At 48.2% G+C, this 25,230-nt stretch overlaps 1 protein-coding gene across 1 annotated transcript in view; it reads left to right on the top strand.

The window, feature by feature from the left end:
- The window catches only part of LOC120061720 (constitutive coactivator of PPAR-gamma-like protein 2), a 67,591-nt gene extending 42,633 nt beyond the window's left edge, over positions 1-24,958 (top strand). Inside the window, exons 7-11 of the mRNA XM_039011617.1 lie at positions 8,331-8,572; positions 14,206-14,461; positions 23,535-23,663; positions 24,289-24,615; positions 24,722-24,958. Coding sequence (XP_038867545.1) covers positions 8,331-8,572; positions 14,206-14,461; positions 23,535-23,663; positions 24,289-24,615; positions 24,722-24,958 — 1,191 coding nt within the window. The remainder of the gene's footprint in view (positions 1-8,330; positions 8,573-14,205; positions 14,462-23,534; positions 23,664-24,288; positions 24,616-24,721) is intronic.
- The last annotated feature ends 272 nt before the right edge of the window (positions 24,959-25,230 follow it).

The raw sequence follows: 25,230 nt of genomic DNA on the forward strand, positions 1-25,230 counted from the left end.
TCTGAACTGGAATAAACTAATTGAAGTAAGATGCTTTTTGAGGCAAACACTCTCACACAGTTCTGGGAAGCTCATCTACAGCAGGAAACGGCCTCCTGCCTGACTGAGAAAGCAGTAGATGTTCTGATCCAGTTTGGCACCACATAACCTATGTGAGTCAGGGTTTTCAACTCTGGCATACTTAAACAACAAGTACAGAAACAGACTCAATACTGGACATGACCTGAGGGTTGCACTGTCTCAAACTGAGCCCAGAATAGACATGCTTGTTGAAAAGTTCAACCAGCCACACACCTCATTAGGACTGTGTGTGTTCTGTTATACATCTGTGTGATGTGATCAATCCGTTTTTTTCTAGTTCAGAATGTAAATCATTTGTGGTATTTTAACAGCAACAATTCGAACCTAGACAGATATGTCAGTGTTTTTAATGGGGGAAAATAAACATGAATGGCTATATACAGTATATGGGTATTACATTGCCCTTATGTCAGCCTAAAACAAATAACATTGTAATGTACCATATTTATGTATAGTTGCATGTTTTCATAAGCTTGGGTCCTATAAAAACACACATTTGTATTTGGGTCCCAGGCTGAAAAAGTTTAAGAATCCCTGAGCTAAATGGGTCTCTATTGTCTAGACATGTTCATGTAATACAATAGATGGCTGTAATCACCCCCAGACACACCTGGCTAACTTGATGGGTCATGTAATCATCTGGTGAAGTCTTTTGTTTAAACATGTAGCTAGCTAGGTAGCTAGCTAGCTAAACAATGAACCAGGTATAGCTAAAGGTAGCTAAAGCTAACCAACTAGGTTCAATGTTAGCTGGCAAATATTTAGGCTATAAATATCAATGAAAATGGATATCTGATTAGAATAATGTTACTACACAGATCATACATGTAACTTTAGCTAGCGTGTCAGCAAACTAATGTTCTCCAGCTGGCTAACAGCTTTAACTTGCAGTGAAAATGACTTTCTGACTGAATTGGATGAACTCTTCACAACAGACTGGAACCATTTAACTCCGTTCTGTTTGTAGCTACGTCTTGTTTGGCCGGCGTTGCCAAGTCACTATGTTTCACGCTGACCATGGCGTGTGCAGAAAGTAACCCACCACAACTTTTTCCAAATCAAATTTTATTTGTCACATGCGGCAAATACAACAGGCATTGTAAAAAGTGTTTACAAAAAATAAACTGAAAACAAAAAAAAATACAATAAAATAACAGTAGCGAGGCTATATACAGGGGGTACCGGTACAGAGTCAGTGTGGAGGCTATATACAGGGGGTACCGGTACAGAGTCAATGTGGAGGCTATATACAGGGGGTACCGGTACAGAGTCAATGTGGAGGCTATATACAGGGGGTACCGGTACAGAGTCAATGTGGAGGCTATATACAGGGTTTTACGGTACAGAGTCAATGTGGAGGCTATATACAGGGGGTACCGGTACAGAGTCAATGTGGAGGCTATATACAGGGTACAGGGGGTACCGGTACAGAGTCAATGTGGAGGCTATATACAGGGGGTACCGGTACAGAGTCAGTGTGGAGGCTATATACAGGGGGTACCGGTACAGAGTCAATGTGGAGGCTATATACAGGGTTTTACGGTACAGAGTCAATGTGGAGGCTATATACAGGGGGTACCGGTACAGAGTCAATGTGGAGGCTATATACAGGGTACAGGGGGTACCGGTACAGAGTCAATGTGGAGGCTATATACAGGGGGTACCGGTACAGAGTCAGTGTGGAGGCTATATAGAGGGGGTACCGGTACAGAGTCAATGTGGAGGCTATATACAGGGGGTACCGGTACAGAGTCAATGTGGAGGCTATATACAGGGGGTACTGGTACAGAGTCAATGTGGAGGCTATATACAGGGTTTTACGGTACAGAGTCAATGTGGAGGCTATATACAGGGGGTACCGGTACAGAGTCAATGTGGAGGCTATATACAGGGTACAGGGGGTACCGGTACAGAGTCAATGTGGAGGCTATATACAGGGGGTACCGGTACAGAGTCAATGTGGAGGCTATATACAGGGGGTACCGGTACAGAGTCAGTGGAGGCTATATACAGGGGATACCGGTACAGAGTCAATGTGGAGGCTATATACAGGGGGTACCGGTACAGAGTCAATGTGGAGGCTATATACAGGGGGTACCGGTACAGAGTCAATGTGGAGGCTATATACAGGGGGTACCGGTACAGAGTCAATGTGGAGGCTATATACAGGGGGTACCGGTACAGAGTCCATGTGGAGGCTATATACAGGGTTTTACGGTACAGAGTCAATGTGGAGGCTATATACAGGGGGTACCGGTACAGAGTCAATGTGGAGGCTATATACAGGGTACAGGGGGTACCGGTACAGAGTCAATGTGGAGGCTATATACAGGGGGTACCGGTACAGAGTCAGTGTGGAGGCTATATACAGGGGGTACCGGTACAGAGTCAATGTGGAGGCTATATACAGGGGGTACCGGTACAGAGTCAATGTGGAGGCTATATACAGGGGGTACCGGTACAGAGTCAATGTGGAGGCTATATACAGGGTTTTACGGTACAGAGTCAATGTGGAGGCTATATACAGGGGGTACCGGTACAGAGTCAATGTGGAGGCTATATACAGGGTACAGGGGGTACCGGTACAGAGTCAATGTGGAGGCTATATACAGGGGGTACCGGTACAGAGTCAATGTGGAGGCTATATACAGGGGGTACCGGTACAGAGTCAGTGGAGGCTATATACAGGGGATACCGGTACAGAGTCAATGTGGAGGCTATATACAGGGGGTACCGGTACAGAGTCAATGTGGAGGCTATATACAGGGGGTACCGGTACAGAGTCAATGTGGAGGCTATATACAGGGGGTACCGGTACAGAGTCAATGTGGAGGCTATATACAGGGGGTACCGGTACAGAGTCAATGTGGAGGCTATATACAGGGTTTTACGGTACAGAGTCAATGTGGAGGCTATATACAGGGGGTACCGGTACAGAGTCAATGTGGAGGCTATATACAGGGTACAGGGGGTACCGGTACAGAGTCAATGTGGAGGCTATATACAGGGGGTACCGGTACAGAGTCAATGTGGAGGCTATATACAGGGGGTACCGGTACAGAGTCAATGTGGAGGCTATATACAGGGGGTACCTGTACAGAGTCAATGTGGAGGCTACATACAGGGGGTACCTGTACAGAGTCAATGTGGAGGCCATATACAGGGTGTTACGGTACAGAGTCAATGTGGAGGCTATATACAGGGGGTACCGGTACAGAGTCAATGTGGAGGCTATATACAGGGGGTACCGGTACAGAGTCAATGTGGAGGCTATATACAGGGGGTACCGGTACAGAGTCAATGTGGAGGCTATATACAGGGGGTACCGGTAGAGTCGACGTAATTGCGGTAATATGTAGGTAGGCGTAAAGTGACTATGCATGGGTAATAAACAGAGTAGCAGCAGTGTAAAACAATTGGGGTTGGGGACACTGCAAATAGTCCGGGTAGCCATTTTATTAGCTGGTCAGGAGTCTTATGGCTTGGGGGTAGAAGCTGTTTGGACCTAGACTTGGTTCTCCAGTACCGCTTGCTGTGCGGTAGCAGAGAGCACAGTCTATGACTAGGGCAGCTGGAGTCTATGGCAATTTTTTGGGCCTTCTTCTGACACCACCTGGTATAGAGGTCCTGGATGGCAGGAAGCTTGGCACCAGTGATGTACTGGGCAGTACGCACTACCCTCTGTAGTGCCTTGCGGTCGGAGGCCGAGCAGTTGCCTTACCAGGCGGTGATACAACCAGTCAGGATGCTCTCGATGGTGCAGCTGTAGAACTTTTTGAGGATCTGGGGACCCATGCCAAATATTTTCAGTCTCCTGAGGGGGAATAGGTTTTGTCGTGCCCTCTTCACGACTGTCTTGGTGTGTTTGGACCATGATCGTTTGTTGATGTGGACACCAAGGAACTTGAAGCTAGGACTGATTTGTCAACAGCACCTGCTAATTTCAGGGCATCAATGATGTTGAAAAAAAGTAGCAACTTTTTCAGTTCTCGATGGCTAACGTTATATCGTTCTGTGGTAGAAAGGACTATCAACACATACTGAGCAGCTCACGTTATAGACCGAAGCATGCGACATGGCGGACCAATCCAAACTCTTCTCCCAGCATGTCCTGCCCAGGCATTAGCTCAGCCAAGGTTCCTGTCTTTTTCCGTGGCTAAACCAACTAGGCTCGTAATTTAACAATTGTATTTCTTATTTACAGTTGGAATACAACTTTGTTATTAAGGAACATGAAAGTTCACATGTTCTAGAAGGCATTTCTGCCAAAAAAAGCTTTTTGATCAAAAAATGTTTTGCCTGTCCTGTGAAGTAGTGATGTGCAAAATACGACTAGTTTCCTGAAACGGGTCACATTTAGTCTTTCTCTCTGGCTCGCGGTCGTGCGCTCTCTCTGTGGGTGATTTTCAAAATGCATACTTGGCAAATCGTAACACGGTAGGGTCGGTGTATAAGTCCAAATCAAAGTATGCGAGACGGAGCACGGAGGGCACTTTTCGAATGTGTGCTCTGTGTGTACATATTTTTAAGCATGCATCGATGCAAACTTCAACAGAAAGAACGCAAAGAAATATGACGTAACCACATAAAAAGTTATGCTAATTTTCTTGAAATCAATGGTGGCCATTATTTGAGCTGAAGTGAGAGAAAATACACTCCAACCTGGGAATGAAATGTTGCCTGTTCACATCTCATATGTCGCCTCACTACACTATTTGATCTTGATACGTTAATAAATACATTCTGTGTTAATTTTGGCATGGTTTACCTGCCTACAATACCCACTGTAGTGTGCGTAGGTCTCAAGCCCAAGGTAAATCATTAGAGCTAACTGGCTAGCTACTACTGTTAGCGAGCCCGATGGCCATGAAGAATCTACTGTACCTTGCGTAACATTAGTTCTAGATCATTTTTTCCTGTGTAACTAGCTAGCTGGCTTACGATTACGGTTCATATATCTAGCTGATAATTATGAAGTAAAATGTTTGATTTTTGTTTATCTTGTTTTGTCTATTGTTGCCATTGTCCTGGCTGCGAGAAGGGTCATTGAATGGGGAGGTGCAGCGTGAGGTAATACAGTAGGGGGAGTGCTGCTCAGCGTGAGGTAATACAGTAGGGGGAGTGCTGCTCAGCGTGAGGTAATACAGTAGAGGGAGTGCTGCTCAGCGTGAGGTAATACAGTAGGGGGAGTGCTGCTCAGCGTGAGGTAATACAGTAGGGGGAGTGCTGCTCAGCGTGAGGTAATACAGTAGAGGGAGTGCTGCTCAGCGTGAGGTAATACAGTAGGGGGAGTGCTGCTCAACGTGAGGTAATACAGTAGGGGGAGTGCTGCTCAGCGTGAGGTAATACAGTAGGAGGAGTGCTGCTCAGCGTGAGGTAATACAGTAGGGGGAGTGCTGCTCAGCGTGAGGTAATACAGTAGGGGGAGTGCTGCTCAGCGTGAGGTAATACAGTAGGGGGAGTGCTGCTCAGAGTGAGGTAATACAGTAGGGGGAGTGCTGCTCAGAGTGAGGTAATACAGTAGGGGGAGTGCTGCTCAGCGTGAGGTAATACAGTAGGGGGAGTGCTGCTCAGCGTGAGGTAATACAGTAGGGGGAGTGCTGCTCAGCGTGAGGTAATACAGTAGGGGGAGTGCTGCTCAGCGTGAGGTAATACAGTAGGGGGAGTGCTGCTCAGCGTGAGGTAATACAGTAGGGGGAGTGCTGCTTAGAGTGAGGTAATACAGTAGAGGGAGTGCTGCTCAGCGTGAGGTAATACAGTAGAGGGAGTGCTGCTCGGCGTGAGGTAATACAGTAGGGGAGTGCTGCTCAGCGTGAGGTAATACAGTAGGGGGAGTGCTGCTCAGCGTGAGGTAATACAGTAGGGGGAGTGCTGCTCAGCGTGAGGTAATACAGTAGAGGGAGTGCTGCTCAGCGTGAGGTAATACAGTAGGGGGAGTGCTGCTCAGCGTGAGGTAATACAGTAGGGGGAGTGCTGCTCAGCGTGAGGTAATACAGTAGGGGGAGTGCTGCTCAGCGTGAGGTAATACAGTAGAGGGAGTGCTGCTCAGCGTGAGGTAATACAGTAGGGGGAGTGCTGCTCAGCGTGAGGTAATACAGTAGGGGGAGTGCTGCTCAGCGTGAGGTAATACAGTAGGGGGAGTGCTGCTCAGAGTGAGGTAATACAGTAGGGGGAGTGCTGCTCAGAGTGAGGTAATACAGTAGGGGGAGTGCTGCTCAGCGTGAGGTAATACAGTAGGGGGAGTGCTGCTCAGCGTGAGGTAATACAGTAGGGGGAGTGCTGCTCAGCGTGAGGTAATACAGTAGGGGGAGTGCTGCTCAGCGTGAGGTAATACAGTAGAGGGAGTGCTGCTCAGCGTGAGGTAATACAGTAGGGGGGAGTGCTGCTCAGCGTGAGGTAATACAGTAGAGGGAGTGCTGCTCAGCGTGAGGTAATACAGTAGGGGGAGTGCTGCTCAGCGTGAGGTAATACAGTAGGGGGAGTGCTGCTCAGCGTGAGGTAATACAGTAGGGGGAGTGCTGCTCAGCGTGAGGTAATACAGTAGGGGGAGTGCTGCTCAGTGTGAGGTAATACAGTAGAGGGAGTGCTGCTCAGCGTGAGGTAATACAGTAGAGGGAGTGCTGCTCAGCGTGAGGTAATACAGTAGGGGGGAGTGCTGCTCAGCGTGAGGTAATACAGTAGGAGGAGTGCTGCTCAGCGTGAGGTAATACAGTAGGGGGAGTGCTGCTCAGCGTGAGGTAATACAGTAGGGGGAGTGCTGCTCAGCGTGAGGTAATACAGTAGGGGGAGTGCTGCTCAGCGTGAGGTAATACAGTAGGGGGAGTGCTGCTCAGCGTGAGGTAATACAGTAGGGGGAGTGCTGCTCGGCGTGAGGTAATACAGTAGGGAGAGTGCTGCTCGGCGTGAGGTAATACAGTAGGGGGAGTGCTGCTCGGCGTGAGGTAATACAGTAGGGGGAGTGCTGCTCGGCGTGAGGTAATACAGTAGAGGGAGTGCTGCTCAACGTGAGGTAATACAGTAGGGGGAGTGCTGCTCAGCGTGAGGTAATACAGTAGGGGGAGTGCTGCTCAGCGTGAGGTAATACAGTAGGGGGAGTGCTGCTCAGCGTGAGGTAATACAGTAGGGGGAGTGCTGCTCAGCGTGAGGTAATACAGTAGGGGGAGTGCTGCTCAGCGTGAGGTAATACAGTAGGGGGAGTGCTGCTCAGCGTGAGGTAATACAGTAGAGGGAGTGCTGCTCAGCGTGAGGTAATACAGTAGGGGGAGTGCTGCTCAGCGTGAGGTAATACAGTAGGGGGAGTGCTGCTCAGCGTGAGGTAATACAGTAGAGGGAGTGCTGCTCAGCGTGAGGTAATACAGTAGGGGGAGTGCTGCTCAGCGTGAGGTAATACAGTAGGGGGAGTGCTGCTCAGCGTGAGGTAATACAGTAGGGGGAGTGCTGCTCAGCGTGAGGTAATACAGTAGAGGGAGTGCTGCTCAGCGTGAGGTAATACAGTAGGGGGAGTGCTGCTCAGCGTGAGGTAATACAGTAGGGGGAGTGCTGCTCAGCGTGAGGTAATACAGTAGAGGGAGTGCTGCTCAGCGTGAGGTAATACAGTAGGGGGAGTGCTGCTCAGCGTGAGGTAATACAGTAGGGGGAGTGCTGCTCAGCGTGAGGTAATACAGTAGGGGGAGTGCTGCTCAGCGTGAGGTAATACAGTAGGGGGAGTGCTGCTCAGCGTGAGGTAATATAGTAGGGGGAGTGCTGCTCAGCGTGAGGTAATACAGTAGAGGGAGTGCTGCTCAGCGTGAGGTAATACAGTAGGGGGAGTGCTGCTCAGCGTGAGGTAATACAGTAGGGGGAGTGCTGCTCAGAGTGAGGTAATACAGTAGGGGGAGTGCTGCTCAGCGTGAGGTAATACAGTAGGGGGAGTGCTGCTCAGCGTGAGGTAATACAGTAGGGGGAGTGCTGCTCAGCGTGAGGTAATACAGTAGAGGGAGTGCTGCTCAGCGTGAGGTAATACAGTAGGGGGAGTGCTGCTCAGCGTGAGGTAATACAGTAGGGGGAGTGCTGCTCAGCGTGAGGTAATACAGTAGGCGGAGTGCTGCTCAGGGTGAGGTAATACAGTAGGGGGAGTGCTGCTCTAATGTCATGTTTTATGTGTTCTCCACACTCTCGTCCTCACAAGAACATACTGAAGAGAACGTGGTGGGATGAGTGTGGAGCACGATAGTATGCATATTAAGAAATACCGTGTGTTTCCTCCCCAGGGGGTAAAATCACCCTATCGGAATGCTCCGTGTGGACCAGGCCACACCTCTCTGTTCCAGAACCTCCCCCCCCTGCCGGACTGCAACGATTCGCTGTCTGGGACAATGGGCTACACGGATTGGTCGGCTCCATATGACCATGGAGGAAGTAGATTAACGAATCACCACACGTCCGCTCCCTCTGGCCCCTCCCACTCGCCATCATCTTCCTCCGATGGAGACGAACCAAACGACAACAGCCAGTAAGACACCTGTTACACACACACCTGTTACACTTACACACATACACCTGTTACACACACACCTGTTGCTTATGGAAGTCCATCGTATCCGATGATGACTTCTACTTCTGAGTTAACAGTGAATTCTTTGGTAACTGTATAGTCCAATCCAAGATCCACAAACTTTATTTCAGGTGGGGTATGTGCAGTCTGTGTTGGCGGGGGCAGGCATGGTCGTATGTCTCCTGAGCTGTTTTAGCTGTCTCTGTGCTCCTCCCACCTCTGTACACCGCTCTGGCAGAGCTGTCGTCAGGTGGAACGGTAGGCAGCAGCATCCTCCAGGTCTGTGGGTTTGATGTTGCACTTCTTCAGCAACGTTTTTAGCTGTTCCTTGTAGAGCTTCATCTGCCCCCCTGCAGACCGTCGGCCAAGATGTAGCTGCCGTCAGGTGGAACAGATGTAGCTGGCCAAACAGGATCTTCCGCGGCAAGCGCTCCTGAGACATGCTAATGACATGTTGGGTGACCATGGCCTCCGTACTCGTACAGTTGGTGTTGGGTGACCATGGCCTCCGTACTCGTACAGTTGGTGTTGGGTGACCATGGCCTCCGTACTCGTACAGTTGGTGTTGGGTGACCATGGCCTCCGTACTCGTACAGTTGGTGTTGGGTGACCATGGCCTCCGTACTCGTACAGTTGGTGCTGAGTGACCGTGGCCTCCATACTCTTACAGTTGGTGTTGGGTGACCATGGCCTCCGTACTCTTACAGTTGGTGCTGAGTGACCATGGCCTCCACACTGTTACAGTTGGTGCTGGGTGACCATGGCCTCCGTACTCTTACAGTTGGTGCTGGGTGACCATGGTCTCTATACTCTTACAGTTGGTGCTGGGTGACCATGGTCTCTATACTCTTACAGTTGGTGCTGGGTGACCATGGCCTCCATACTCTTACAGTTGGTGCTGAGTGACCACGGCCTCCGTACTGTTACAGTTGGTGTTGGGTGACCATGGCCTCCGTACTCTTACAGTTGGTGCTGGGTGACCATGGTCTCTATACTCTTACAGTTGGTGCTGGGTGACCATGGTCTCTATACTCTTACAGTTGGTGCTGGGTGACCATGGCCTCCATACTCTTACAGTTGGTGCTGGGTGACCATGGCCTCTATACTCGTACAGTTGGTGCTGGGTGACCATGGCCTCCGTACTCTTACAGTTGGTGTTGGGTGACCGTGGCCTCCATACTCTTACAGTTGGTGCTGGGTGACCATGGCCTCTATACTCTTACAGTTGGTGCTGGGTGACCATGGCCTCTATACTCTTACAGTTGGTGCTGGGTGACCATGGTCTCTATACTCTTACAGTTGGTGTTGGGTGACCATGGCCTCCATACTCTTACAGTTGGTGCTGGGTGACCATGGCCTCCATACTCTTACAGTTGGTGTTGGGTGACCATGGCCTCCATACTCTTACAGTTGGTGCTGGGTGACCATGGCCTCCATACTCTTACAGTTGGTGCTGGGTGACCATGGCCTCTATACTCTTACAGTTGGTGCTGGGTGACCATGGCCTCTATACTCTTACAGTTGGTGCTGGGTGACCATGGTCTCTATACTCTTACAGTTGGTGCTGGGTGACCATGGCCTCTATACTCTAACAGTTGGTGCTGGGTGACCATGGCCTCTATACTCTTACAGTTGGTGCTGGGTGACCATGGCCTCCATACTCTCTCAGTTGGTCTTAGCAAGTATTTCTATATGGGGTACACTGTTGTACCAGGTGATTCCCCGGATGCGCTGCTGGCATCTTATTTGGAATCGCCCAAGCTGCTTATTGTGGTGTCTGTAAGTGACCCAGGCTTCACAGCTGTAAAGAAGTGTGGTGATGCAGACGGCTTGACAGACAGAGGCTTTGGTGTGGAGGTGGAGATCCCTGTTTTGGAAGACCCTGTGTCTGAGTTTCCCGAAGGCAGCTGATGCTTGATCTTATTTTGAATTTCGAGATCGATGCTGCAGTCCTCCAAGAGGATGCTGCACAGGTATTTGATAGACGGGACTATTGCCAGTGATGTGTTCATTGGTGAAGACCGGCATGGTGGGTGGAGGGCTGGATCGCCATTGGCAGACCCTCTGTCTTGGTGGTGTTGATAGACAATCCCATCCTGCTATAGACCCTCACAGCCGCTACAAGGACAGACTGAAGGTCTTCCGGAGTGTGGGCCACGAGAGCACAGTCCTCAGCATACTGCAGCTCAAGAACCCGCTCCGTGCTGTCCTCAAGCTCCTTGTGGAGAAGCTGGGTGACACATAGGCGGAAGATGTTGAAGAGTACCGGCGCCAGCACACACCCCTGCTTACTACAAAGGTCACTGACTCCTGCCCTCTAACGGCCATCCGAGCCATCATCCCATCATGGAACTGGCAAAGGATGTTGACAAATTTGTCTAGACAGACACATTTGAGTAGAATGCCCCATAGTAGTTCCCTGCTCACAGTGTCGAAGGCCTTGGAGAGGTCGGCGAAGGCCATGAAAAGGTCCTGATGTTGTTCACGGCACTTCTCCTGGAGTTTTCCTGCCGTGAATATCATGTCGACCGTACTCCTGTTCTTTCTGAAGCCACATTGTGACTCTGGCAGCAGTTCCTCTGTGATGTTGTTCACCAGCCTGTGTAGCATCACCTTGGCCAGGACCTTTGCCGGCAACAGCCAGAAGGGATATCCACCGGCTTTTGTTGCAGATGGACTTGTCACCCTTGTTCTTACAGATGGTGACAATGTTTGCATCTGGCCACTGTTGGGGGACGATCTCCTGGTCCCAAACCTCAGTGATGTACTGGTGGAGCGTTCTGTTGCAGAAGTGACCTCCCTTAAGTAGCTCTGCCGGGTTGCTGTCATTGCCAGGAGTCTTGTTGTTCTTGAGGGAACGGATAGCTGATAACACCTCTTGGAAGGTTGGTGAACGGTTGAGGTCTTGAATCGGTGGACGGACAGGCAGTTCTTCCAGGATGGACTGGTCTATAGGAGAGCACTGATTGAGTAGTGCTTCAAAGTGTTCAGCCCACCTCATCAGGATCTGGTTGTGGTGCTCAGCCCACCTCATCAGGATCTGGTTGTGGTGCTCAGCTCACTGCCTGATTGAGCACTGAGATAATAGATGCCCACTTCTGGTCCATGAGGTCCTCTGTGTTCAGAAGAGGCCCAGTCTTCTGGTCCATGGGGTGCGCTACTCAGAAGATGCTCAGTCTTCTGGTCCATGGGGTCCTTTGTGTTCAGAAGAGGCTCAGTCTTCTGGTCCATGGGGTCCTCAACTCAGAAGATGCTCAGTCTTCTGGTCCATGGGGTCCTCTACTCAGAAGATGCTCAGTCTTCTGGTCCATGGGGTCCTCTGCTCAGAAGATGCTCAGTCTTCTGGTCCATGGGGTCCTCTACTCAGAAGATGCTCAGTTTTCTGGTCCATGTGGTCCTCTGTGTTCAGAAGAGGCTCAGTTTTCTGGTCCATGTGGTCCTCTACTCAGAAGAGGCCCAGTCTTCTGGTCCATGTGGTCCTCTACTCAGAAGAGGCCCAGTCTTCTGGTCCATGGGGTCCTCTGTGTTCAGAAGAGGCTTAGTCTCCCTCAGCCTTTCAGCGAGAGAGCGACGAAACTCTTCCCTTACTGCAGCTTTCTCAAGCTGGATACAGTGCAGACGCCTCTTACTGGACTTCTGCTAGCGTTGGGGGGATGTATTCTCACCTGGAGTTTAGCCAGTACCACACAGTGATCTGTCCAGCATCCTGCACCCCTCATGGCACGTGTCAGCAGGACGTCATTAGTGTCAGAACGTCTCACTATGACATGGTCAATCAGGGGCCAGTGTTTGGAGCGTGTGGGTATCCATGCTGTTTTATATTTGTTCTTCTGCTGGAACAAGGTGTTAGTGACAATGAGATCGTGCTCAGCACAGAGTTAGCAGTGTCATGCCGTTCTCATTGACCTGGCCAACACCATGCTTACCCAGCAGTCCGCTCCATATCCTGTTGTTCTGTCCCACCCTAGCGTTGAAGTCACCCAGCAGAAAGATCTTGTCATTCCTGGGGATGTGGTGAAGAGCCTCATCTAGTGACTGGTAGATCAGTCCTTTGCCTCATTTTCAGATGGTAACGTTGGTGCACTAGACGTGTCACATGCACCCTGCGGTTGCCCCCCCCCACACACACACGTTACTTACACACACACCCACTCATAGGTTATTCATGAAGGTCTGTATGCTGTGACGTTACCACTGTTACTATAACATTGTTTTAGTCTTAGTTAGCACCAACTCTCTCCCTCTCTTCCCCGCACTAACCCTCTCTACTAACCCCCTCTTCTTCCCCGCACTAACCCTCTCTACTAACCCCCTCTTCTTCCCCTCACTAACCATCTCTCCCTCTCTACTAACCCTCTCTTCTTCCCCTCACTAACCATCTCTCCCTCTCTACTAACCCCCTCTTCTTCCCCGCACTAACCCTCTCTACTAACCCCCTCTTCTTCCCCTCACTAACCATCTCTCCCTCTCTACTAACCCTCTCTTCTTCCCCTCACTAACCATCTCTCCCTCTCTACTAACCCCCTCTTCTTCCCCTCACTAACCATCTCTCCCTCTCTACTAACCCCCTCTTCTTCCCCTCACTAACCCTCTCTTCTTCCCCTCACTAACCCTCTCTACTAACCCCCTCTTCTTCCCCGCACTAACCCTCTCTACTAACCCCCTCTTCTTCCCCGCACTAACCCTCTCTACTAACCCCCTCTTCTTCCCCTCACTAACCCTCTCTACTAACCCCCTCTTCTTCCCCGCACTAACCCTCTACTAACCCCCTCTTCTTCCCCGCACTAACCCTCTCTACTAACCCCCTCTTCTTCCCCGCACTAACCCTCTCTCCCTCTCTACTAACCCCCTCTTCTTCCCCTCACTAACCATATCTCCCTCTCTACTAACCCCCTCTTCTTCCCCTCACTAACCATCTCTCCCTCTCTACTAACCCCCTCTTCTTCCCCTCACTAACCATCTCTCCCTCTCTACTAACCCCCTCTTCTTCCCCGCACTAACCCTCTCTACTAACCCTCTCTTCTTCCCCTCACTAACCCTCTCTACTAACCCCTTCTTCTTCCCCGCACTAACCCTCTCTACTAACCCCCTCTTCTTCCCCTCACTAACCCTCTCTACTAACCCTCTCTTCTTCCCCTCACTAACCCTCTCTACTAACCCCCTCTTCTTCCCCGCACTAACCCTCTCTACTAACCCCCTCTTCTTCCCCGCACTAACCCTCTCTACTAACCCCCTCTTCTTCCCCGCACTAACCCTCTCTACTAACCCTCTCTTCTTCCCCTCACTAACCCTCTCTACTAACCCCTTCTTCTTCCCCGCACTAACCCTCTCCACTAACCCCCTCTTCTTCCCCTCACTAACCCTCTCTACTAACCCCCTCTTCTTCCCCTCACTAACCCTCTCTACTAACCCCCTCTTCTTCCCCGCACTAACCCTCTCTACTAACCCCCTCTTCTTCCCCGCACTAACCCTCTCTACTAACCCCCTCTTCTTCCCCTCACTAACCCTCTCTACTAACCCCCTCTTCTTCCCCTCACTAACCATCTCTCCCTCTCTACTAACCTCCTCTCTCCCTCTTTTCACTCTTTCAGCCATCTGACAGACAAGTCCTCCGGGTGGGACGATCCGTCCGGTCGGGGGGGTGGAGGGGATGGTTCCCACGGTAACGGGAGCGGGTCCCACGGTAACGGGAGCAGGTCCAACATTCCATCGCTGTTGTCAATGGCGACGCGGAGTCACATGGACATAACCACGCCCCCTCTGCCTCAAGTCAGCGCTGAGGTGTTGAGAGTAGCAGAACACAGACACCGCAGAGGACTGATGTATCCAGAGATATACCACATACTGACCAAGGTAACACAGAGGACTGATGTATCCACAGATATACCACATACTGACCAAGGTAACACAGAGGACTGATGTATCCACAGATATACCACATACTGACCAAGGTAACACAGAGGACTGATGTATCCACAGATATACCACATACTGACCAAGGTAACACAGAGGACTGATGTATCCACAGATATACCACATACTGACCAAGGTAACAGACACAGAGGACTGATGTATCCACAGATATACCACATACTGACCAAGGTAACAGACACAGAGGACTGATGTATCCACAGATATACCACATACTGACCAAGGTAACACAGAGGACTGATGTATCCACAGATATACCACATACTGACCAAGGTAACACAGAGGACTGATGTATCCACAGATATACCACATACTGACCAAGGTAACACAGAGGACTGATGTATCCACAGATATACCACATACTGACCAAGGTAACACAGAGGACTGATGTATCCACAGATATACCACATACTGACCAAGGTAACAGACACAGAGGACTGATGTATCCACAGATATACCACATACTGACCAAGGTAACACAGAGGACTGATGTATCCACAGATATACCACATACTGACCAAGGTAACACAGAGGACTGATGTATCCACAGATATACCACATACTGACCAAGGTAACACAGAGGACTGATGTATCCACAGATATACCACATACTGACCAAGGTAACAGACACAGAGGACTGATGTATCCACAGATATACCACATACTGACCAAGGTAACAGACACAGAGGACTGATGTATCCACAGATATACCACATACTGACCAAGGTAACAGACACAGAGGACTGATGTATCCACAGATATACCACATACTGACCAAGGTAACAGACACAGAGGACTGATGTATCCACAGATATACCACATACTGACCAAGGTAACAGACACAGAGGACTAATGTATCCACAGATATACCACATACTGACCAAGGTAACAGACACAGAGGACTGATGTATCCACAGATATACCACATACTGACCAAGGTAACAGACACAGAGGACTGATGTATCCACAGATATACCACATACTGACCAAGGTAACACAGAGGACTGATGTATCCACAGATATACCACATACTGACCAAGGTAACAGACACAGAGGACTGATGTATCCACAGATATACCACATACTGACCAAGGTAACACAGAGGACTGATGTATCCACAGATATACCACATACTGACCAAGGTAACACAGAGGACTGATGTATCCACAGATATACCACATACTGACCAAGGTAACAGACACAGAGGACTGATGTATCCACAGATATACCACATACTGACCAAGGTAACAGACACAGAGGACTGATGTATCCACAGATATACCACATACTGACCAAGGTAACACAGAGGACTGATGTATCCACAGATATACCACATACTGACCAAGGTAACACAGAGGACTGATGTATCCACAGATATACCACATACTGACCAAGGTAACAGACACAGAGGACTGATGTATCCACAGATATACCACATACTGACCAAGGTAACACAGAGGACTGATGTATCCACAGATATACCACATACTGACCAAGGTAACACAGAGGACTGATGTATCCACAGATATACCACATACTGACCAAGGTAACAGACACAGAGGACTGATGTATCCACAGATATACCACATACTGACCAAGGTAACAGACACAGAGGACTGATGTATCCACAGATATACCACATACTGACCAAGGTAACAGACACAGAGGACTGATGTATCCACAGATATACCACATACTGACCAAGGTAACACAGAGGACTGATGTATCCACAGATATACCACATACTGACCAAGGTAACAGACACAGAGGACTGATGTATCCACAGATATACCACATACTGACCAAGGTAACACAGAGGACTGATGTATCCACAGATATACCACATACTGACCAAGGTAACAGACACAGAGGACTGATGTATCCACAGATATACCACATACTGACCAAGGTAACAGACACAGAGGACTGATGTATCCACAGATATACCACATACTGACAAGGTAACAGACACAGAGGACTGATGTATCCACAGATATACCACATACTGACCAAGGTAACAGACACAGAGGACTGATGTATCCACAGATATACCACATACTGACCAAGGTAACGCAGAGGACTGATGTATCCACAGATATACCACATACTGACCAAGGTAACACAGAGGACTGATGTATCCACAGATATACCACATACTGACCAAGGTAACAGACACAGAGGACTGATGTATCCACAGATATACCACATACTGACCAAGGTAACAGACACAGAGGACTGATGTATCCACAGATATACCACATACTGACCAAGGTAACAGACACAGAGGACTGATGTATCCACAGATATACCACATACTGACAAGGTAACAGACACAGAGGACTGATGTATCCACAGATATACCACATACTGACCAAGGTAACAGACACAGAGGACTGATGTATCCACAGATATACCACATACTGACCAAGGTAACGCAGAGGACTGATGTATCCACAGATATACCACATACTGACCAAGGTAACACAGAGGACTGATGTATCCACAGATATACCACATACTGACCAAGGTAACACAGAGGACTGATGTATCCACAGATATACCACATACTGACCAAGGTAACACAGAGGACTGATGTATCCACAGATATACCACATACTGACCAAGGTAACAGACACAGAGGACTGATGTATCCACAGATATACCACATACTGACCAAGGTAACGCAGAGGACTGATATATCCACAGATATACCACATACTGACCAAGGTAACACAGAGGACTGATGTATCCACAGATATACCACATACTGACCAAGGTAACAGACACAGAGGACTGATGTATCCACAGATATACCACATACTGACCAAGGTAACAGACACAGAGGACTGATGTATCCACAGATATACCACATACTGACCAAGGTAACGCAGAGGACTGATATATCCACAGATATACCACATACTGACCAAGGTAACACAGAGGACTGATGTATCCACAGATATACCACATACTGACCAAGGTAACAGACACAGAGGACTGATGTATCCACAGATATACCACATACTGACCAAGGTAACACAGAGGACTGATGTATCCACAGATATACCACATACTGACCAAGGTAACACAGAGGACTGATGTATCCACAGATATACCACATACTGACCAAGGTAACACAGAGGACTGAGGGATGAGAGAATGAGGGAGCATCACTAAGATCACACAGGACACCAGATAGAACAGACTGACCCTAGCCCCCTGGCACATAGACTATTGCAGCATAGATACTGGAGACTGAGACGGGGGGGTCGGGACACTGTGGCCTCGTCCAAAGTTACCCCCGGACAGGGCCAATCAGGCAGGATATAACCCCACCCACTTTGCCAAAGCACAGACCATCAACTTACTACCCTGAGACAAGGCCAAGTATAGCCCACGATGATCTCCACTGCACAAGCCAGAGGGGCGCAAGACCGGACAGGAAGATCACGTCAGTGACTCAACCCATTCAAGTAGAGTATAGTGGGAAAAAGCCTGGCAAGATGTGATGCACCCCTCCTAGGGACAGCATGGAAGAGCACTAGTAAGCCAGTGACTCAGCCCCCATAATAGGGTCAGAGGCAGAGAATCCCAGTGGAGAGAGGGGAGCCGGGCCAGGCAGAGACAGCAAGGGACTGAGTCTCTCACATGGGTAGGCAGACCATTCCATAAAAATGTAGCTTTGTAGGAGAAAGCCCTGCCTCCAGCTTAGAAATTCTCGGGACAATAAGGAGGCCTGCGTCTTGTGACCGTACGTGTTGATACAGTGCATGCGGAAAGTATTCAGACCCCTCAACTCCAAATTTCATTACATTACAGCCTTATTCTAAAATTGATTACATTTTTTCCCCCCTCAACACAATAATGACAAATCAGAAACTGTATATAATGTATATAAAATAAACTGAAATATCACATTTAGTATTCAGACCCTTTACTCAGTACTTTGTTGAAGCACCTTTGGCAGCGATTACAGCCTTGCGTCGTCTTGAGTATGACGCTACAAGCTTGGCACACCTGTATTTGGGAATTTTTCCCATTCTTCTCTGCAGATCCTCTCAAGCTCTGTCAAGTTGGATGGGGAGCGTCGCTGCACAACTATTTTCAGATCTCCAGAGACGTTCAGTCGGGTTGAAGTCCAGGCTCTGGCTGGGCGACTCAAGGACATTCAGAGACTTGTCCCGAAGCCACTCCTGCGTTGTCTTGGCTGTCTGCTTCGGGTTACTGTCCTGTTGAAAGGTGAACCTTCACCCCAGTCTGAGGTCCTGAGCGCTTTCATCTAGGATCTCTCTGTACTTTGCTCAGTCCGTCTTTCCCTTGATCCTGACTAGTCTCCCAGTCCCTGCTGCTGAAAAACATCCCCACAGCATGATGCTGCCACCACCATGCTTCACCGTAGGGACGGTGCCCAGTTTCCTCCAGACTTGAGGCTTGACATTCAGGCCAAAGAGTTCCATCTTAGTTTCATCAGACCAGAGAATCTTGTTTCTCATGGTCTGAGAGTCCTTTAGGTGCCCTTTGGCAAACTCCAAGCGGAATGTCATGTGCCTTTTACTGAGGACTGGCTTGTGTCTAGCCACTCTACTATAACGGCCTGATTGAGGGAGTGCTGCAGAGATGGTTGTCCTTCTGGAAGATTCTCCCATCTCCACAGAGGAACTCTGGAGCTCTATCAGAGTGACGACCCCGATTGCTCAGTTTGGCCGGGCTGCCAGCTCTAGGAAGAGTCTTGGTGGTTACAAACTTCTTCCATTTAAGAATGATGGAGGCCACTGTGTTCTTGACCTTCAATGCTGCAGAAATTTTGGTACACTTCCACAGATCTGTGCCTCGACACAATCCTGTCTCGGAGCTCTACGGACAATTATTTTGACCTCATGGCTTGGTTTTTGCTCTGACATGCACTGTCAACTGTGGAACCTTATGTAAACAGGTGTGTGCCTTTCCAAATCATGTACAATTTACCACAGGTGGACTCCAATCAAGTTGTAGAAACATCTCAAGGATAATCGATGGATCAGGGGCGACAGGTAGCCTAGTGGTTAGAGCGTTGGACTAGTAACCAAAAGGTTGCAAGATCGAATCCCCGAGCTGACAAGGTACAAATCTGTCGTTCTGCCCCTGAACAAGGCAGTTAACCCACTGTTCCTAGGCCGTCATTGTAAATAAGAATTTGTTCTTAACTGACTTGCCTCGTTAAATAAAGGTAAAATAAAATGGAAACAGGATGCACCTGAGCTCAATTTCAAGTCTCATAGCAAAGGGGCTGAATTCTTACAGTACCAGTCAAAGATTTGGACACACCTCCTCATTCAAGGGTTTTTCTTAATTTTATTTTTTTGAGATTGTAGAATAGTAGTGAAAACATCAACTATGAAATAACACATATGGAATCATGTAATAACCAAAAAAGTGTTAAACAAATCAAAATATATTTGAGATTCTTCAAATAGCCACCCTTTGCCTTGATGACAGACACACTCTTGGTATTCTCTCAACCAGCTTCACCTGGAATGCTTTTCTAACAGTCTTGAAGGAGTTCCCACATATGCTGAGCACTTGTTGGCTGCTTTTCCTTCACTCTGCGGTCCCAACTCATCCCAAACCATCTCAATTGGGTTGAGGTCAAGTGATTGTGGAGGCCAGGTCATCTGATGCAGCACTCCATCACTCTCCGTCTTGGTCAAATAGCCCTTAAACAGCCTGGATAAGTGTTGGGTCATTGTCCTGTTAAAAAACAAATGATAGCGCAAACCAGATGGGATGGCGTATCACTGCAGAATACTATGGTAGCAATGCTGGTTAAGTGTGCCTTGAATTCTAAGTAAATCAGTTCACCAGCAAAGCACCATCACACCTCCTCCTCCATGCTTCATGGTGGGAACCACACATGCGGAGATCATCCGTTCACCTACTCTGCGTCTCACAAAGACACGGCGTTTGGAACCAAAAATCTCACATTTGGACTCGTCAGACCAAAGGACAGATTTCCACCGGTCTAATGTCCTTTGCTCGTATGTCTTTGACCAAGCAAGTCTCTTCTTATTATTGGTGTCCTTTAGTAGTGGTTTCTTTTGCAGCAATTCGACCATGAAGGCCTGATTCACGCAGTCTCCTCTGAACAGTTGATGTTGAGATGTGTCTGTTACTTGAACTCTGTGAAGCATTTATTTAGGCTCCAATCTGAGGTGCATTTAACTCTAATGAAGTTACACTTGAAGAATCTTTCAAAGTTCTTGACATTTGACATTGACTGACCTTCATGTCTTAAAATAATGATGGACTGTTGTTTCTCTCTGTTTATTTGAGTTGTTCTAGCCATAATATGGACTTGGTCTTTTACCAAATAGGGATATCTTCTGTATACCACCCCTACCTCGTCACAACAAATGAGTGGCTCAAACACATTAAGAAGGAAAGAAATTCCACAAATTAACTTTTGACAAGGGACACCTGTTAATTGAAATGCATTCCAGGTGACTACCTCATGAAGCTGGTTGAGAGAATGCCAAGAGTGTGCAAAGCTGTCAAGGCAAAGGGTTGGCTACTTCGAAGAATCTCAAATATAAAATATATTTTGATTTGTTTAACACTTTTTTGGTTATTACATGATTCCATATGTTATTTCATAGTTTGGTTGTCTTCACTATTATTCTACAATGTAGAAAATAGTAAAAATAAAGAATAACCCTTGAATGAGTAGGTGTGTCCAAACTTTTGACTGGTCCTGTATATACAGTTGAAGTCAGAAGTTTACATGCACCTTAGCCAAATACATTCAAACTCAGTTTTTCACCATTCCTGACATTTAATCCTAGTAAAAATTCCCTGTCTTAGGTCAGTTAGGATCACCACTTCATTTTATGAATGTGAAATGTCAGAATAATAGCAGAGTGATTTATTTCAGCTTTTATTTATTTCATCACTTTCTCAGTGGGTCAGAAGTTTACATACACTCAATTAGTATTTGGTAGCATTGCCTTTAAATTGTTTAACTTGGGTCAAACGTTTCGGGTAGCCTTCCACAAGCTTCCCACAATAAGTTGGGTGAATTTTGGCCCATTCCTCCTGACAGAACTGGTGTAAATGAGTCGGGTTTGTAGGCCTCCTTGCTCGCACACGCTTTTTCAGTTCTGCCCACAAATTTTCTATAGGATTGAGGTCAGGACTTTGTGATGGCCACTCCAATACCTTGACTTTGTTGTCCTTAAGCCATTTTGCCATAACTTTGGAAGTATGCGTGGGGTCATTGTCCATTTGGAAGACCCATTTGCGACCAAGCTTTAACTTCCTGACTGATGTCTTGAGATGTAGCTTCAAAATATCCACATAATTTTCCTACAGTCCCTCCTAGAGCAGAGCACCCCCACAACATGATGCTGCCACCCCCGTGCTTCACGGTTGGGATGGTGTTCTTCAGCTTGCAAGCCTCCGCCTTTTTCCTCCAAACATAACGATGGTCATTATGACCAAACAGTTCTATTTTTGTTTCATCAGACCAGAGGACATTTCTCCAAAAAGTACGATCTTTGTCCCCATGTGCAGTTGCAAACCGTAGTCTGGCTTTTTTATGGTGGTTTTGGAGCAGTGGCTTCTTCCTTGCTGAGCGGCCTTTCAGGTTATGTCGATATAGGACTCGTTTTACTGTGGATATAGATACTTTGTACCTGTTTCCTCCAGCATCTTCACAAGGTCCTTTGCTGTTCTCGGTTTGATTTGCACTTTTCGCACCAAAGTACGTTCATCTCTAGGACAGACAGACAGACAGAACGCGTCTCCTTCCTGAGCGGTATGACGGCTGCGTGGTCCCATGGTGATTAACGTGGTACCTTCCTGCGTTTGGAAATTGCTCCCAAGGATGTACCAGACTTGTGGAGGTCTACAATTTTTTTTTTCTGAGGTCTTAGCTGATTTCTTTTGATTTTCCCATGATGTCAAGCAAAGAGGCACTGAGTTTGAAGGTAGGCCTTGAAATACATCCACAGGTACACCTCCAATTGACTCAAATGATGTCAATTAGCCTATCAGAAGCTTCTAAAGCCATGACATCATTTTCTGGATTTTTCCAAGCTGTTTAAAGGCACAGTCAACTTAGTGTATGTAAACTTCTGACCCACTGGAATTGTGAAACAGTGAATTATAAGTGAAATAATCTGTCTGTAAACAATTGTTGGAAAAATTACTTGTGTTATGCACAAATTAGATGTCCTAACCGACTTGCCATTTGACATTTGTGGAGTGGTTGAAAAATTAGTTTTAGTGTATGTAAACTTCTGTCTTCACCTGTAAATGAGCTATTTATAATTATAAAATTATATTATAAAAATTAACCTGTTTTTTCTTTGTCATTATCTGGTGTTTAGATTGAGGGGTGAAAACATTATTTCATACATTTTAGATTAATGCTGTAACAAAATGTGGAAAAAGTGAAGGGGTCTGAATACTTTCCGAATGCACTGTATATTATGTTGGGAAAAGTCTGTTTTTAAGTTCCTCTGTCGATCTAACTTTCAGCTCTGAACAATTTGCACATTCAGATAAAAGTTGTTAATGTCATCACCCCTTTTGAGTTTCTTTGCTCATTGATTTTACCCCCCCAGTGTTTTTTCCACACAATTATTTTTAAAATAATTGAATGAGTTTCCTGGCAACAATGGATATTATATTCCTTCTCTTTTAGCCAGGTAAATACTGACCGTCTTTTCTTATCATCTGCTAAGCCATTACAATTTTAATTGGCTATACTTTTTTCACCATTTACCATAATGCGATACAATTTTCAATTCTATTGATCATAATAAATGTTTGTAAACCATTAAAAAGTACCATACTGATTGAGTGTCCATATAGCGGTACCATGGTATTTGCACTGCTACTGAGTAAAGCTCCAGTTGTTCTCTACTATTCCACCCGCTAAATGCTCCCCCCATCCCAATTTGGGTTGTCGTCCCAGTGACTGGCTGTCCACCCCTGTCCACCTGGATCCCAGGTCGTCCCAGTGACTGGCAGACCACCCCTGTCCACCTGTATCCCAGGTCGTCCCAGTGACTGGCAGACCACCCCTGTCCACCTGTATCCCAGGTCGTCCCAGTGTCTGGCAGACCACCCCTGTCCACCTGTATCCCAGGTCGTCCCAGTGACTGGCAGACCACCTGGATCCCAGGGACTCTGAGAGATCGGGCCCCGTCCTTTAAAAAGAGCCCACTGTGCCACCCACAGAACAGAAGCAGATTAACTGCCAAAGGCGTTTCCAACACCCTCACCTCGATTGTATTGTATACAGTTATTTCAGGCTCTGACCACGTTTATCTTTGTCTTGGCTGCATATACGCTACTTATAGTAGGCCTATAAAAAAGGAGGACTTCTCCTTAATGCGAGGGTCGAGCTCAAGTAGTTTGCATGCCCAGAGAGACAAGCGCAACCTGCCGTTAACTCGTTTTGGGGGCAGGCTACTGTTGGGGGTCCCGGCTTAGAAGACAGAGCCTGGCCAAGTGGTGGTTTACAGCCCGCTGAGACAGAAGGATGAGGGAGGGAGCTAGTTGGCGGGTGGGGTTAAAGCTGGGCTGAATGACCAGAGGTAGGTTGCTGTAGTAACCTAGACTCCAGTGGAGGAGGTGAGTGCCGAGTCTGTGGGGAATACTAAGCTTTCTGACTGAGGAGAAGGTGGTGAGTACCGGGTCTGTGGGGAACGGTAAGATTTCTGGCTGAGGTGGTGAGTACCGAATCTGTGGGGAACGGTAAGCATGCTGGCGGGGCTGAGGAGGAGGAGGAGGTGGTGAGTACCGAGTCTGTGGGGAACGGTAAGCATGCTGGCGGGGCTGAGGAGGAGGAGGTGGTGAGTACCGGGTCTGTGGGGAACGGTAAGCATGCTGGCGGGGCTGAGGAGGAGGTGGTGGTGGTGAGTACCGAGTCTGTGGGGAACGGTAAGCATGCTGGCGGGGCTGAGGAGGAGGAGGTGAGTACCGAGTCTGTGGTGAACGGTAAGCATGCTGGCGGGGCTGAGGAGGTGGTGGTGAGTACCGAGTCTGTGGTGAACGGTAAGCATGCTGGCGGGGCTGAGGAGGAGGTGGTGAGTACCGAGTCTGGTGAACGGTAAGCATGCTGGCGGGGCTGAGGAGGAGGAGGTGAGTACCGAGTCTGTGGTGAACGGTAAGCATGCTGGCGGGGCTGAGGAGGTGGTGGTGAGTACCGGGTCTGTGGGGAACGGTAAGCATGCTGGCGGGGCTGAGGAGGTGGTGAGTACCGAGTCTGTGGTGAACGGTAAGCATGCTGGCGGGGCTGAGGAGGTGGTGGTGGTGGTGAGTACCGAGTCTGTGGGGAACGGTAAGCATGCTGGCGGGGCTGAGGAGGAGGAGGTGGTGGTGAGTACCGGGTCTGTGGTGAACGGTAAGCATGCTGGCGGGGCGGTGTAAGTAATTAAGGTGATTGGAGGGTCTGGTGGAAGGGGCGTAGGTGCTGAGCCATGGCACAAATCTTGTCAACTTTCTCTCTTCAAAGGAGGTGTGTAAGGGTAGGTTGTTAGTAGTTAGAGCTAAATCAATAACCTTGTCTTTGCTTTCAGAAATGTGTATGCACCTGTTACAGGGCGGGTAAGGCTGTCTAAAGACAGGAATACTGAGGACACTTAGCGCTGGACGAGGTGCTTGTGTTGGGGGGGTGGTACTGTATTATTGACTTTACTAAA

This window comes from Salvelinus namaycush, chromosome 16 (assembly GCF_016432855.1).
Source record: "Salvelinus namaycush isolate Seneca chromosome 16, SaNama_1.0, whole genome shotgun sequence".
In the NCBI taxonomy this organism is placed as follows: Eukaryota; Metazoa; Chordata; class Actinopteri; order Salmoniformes; family Salmonidae; genus Salvelinus; species Salvelinus namaycush.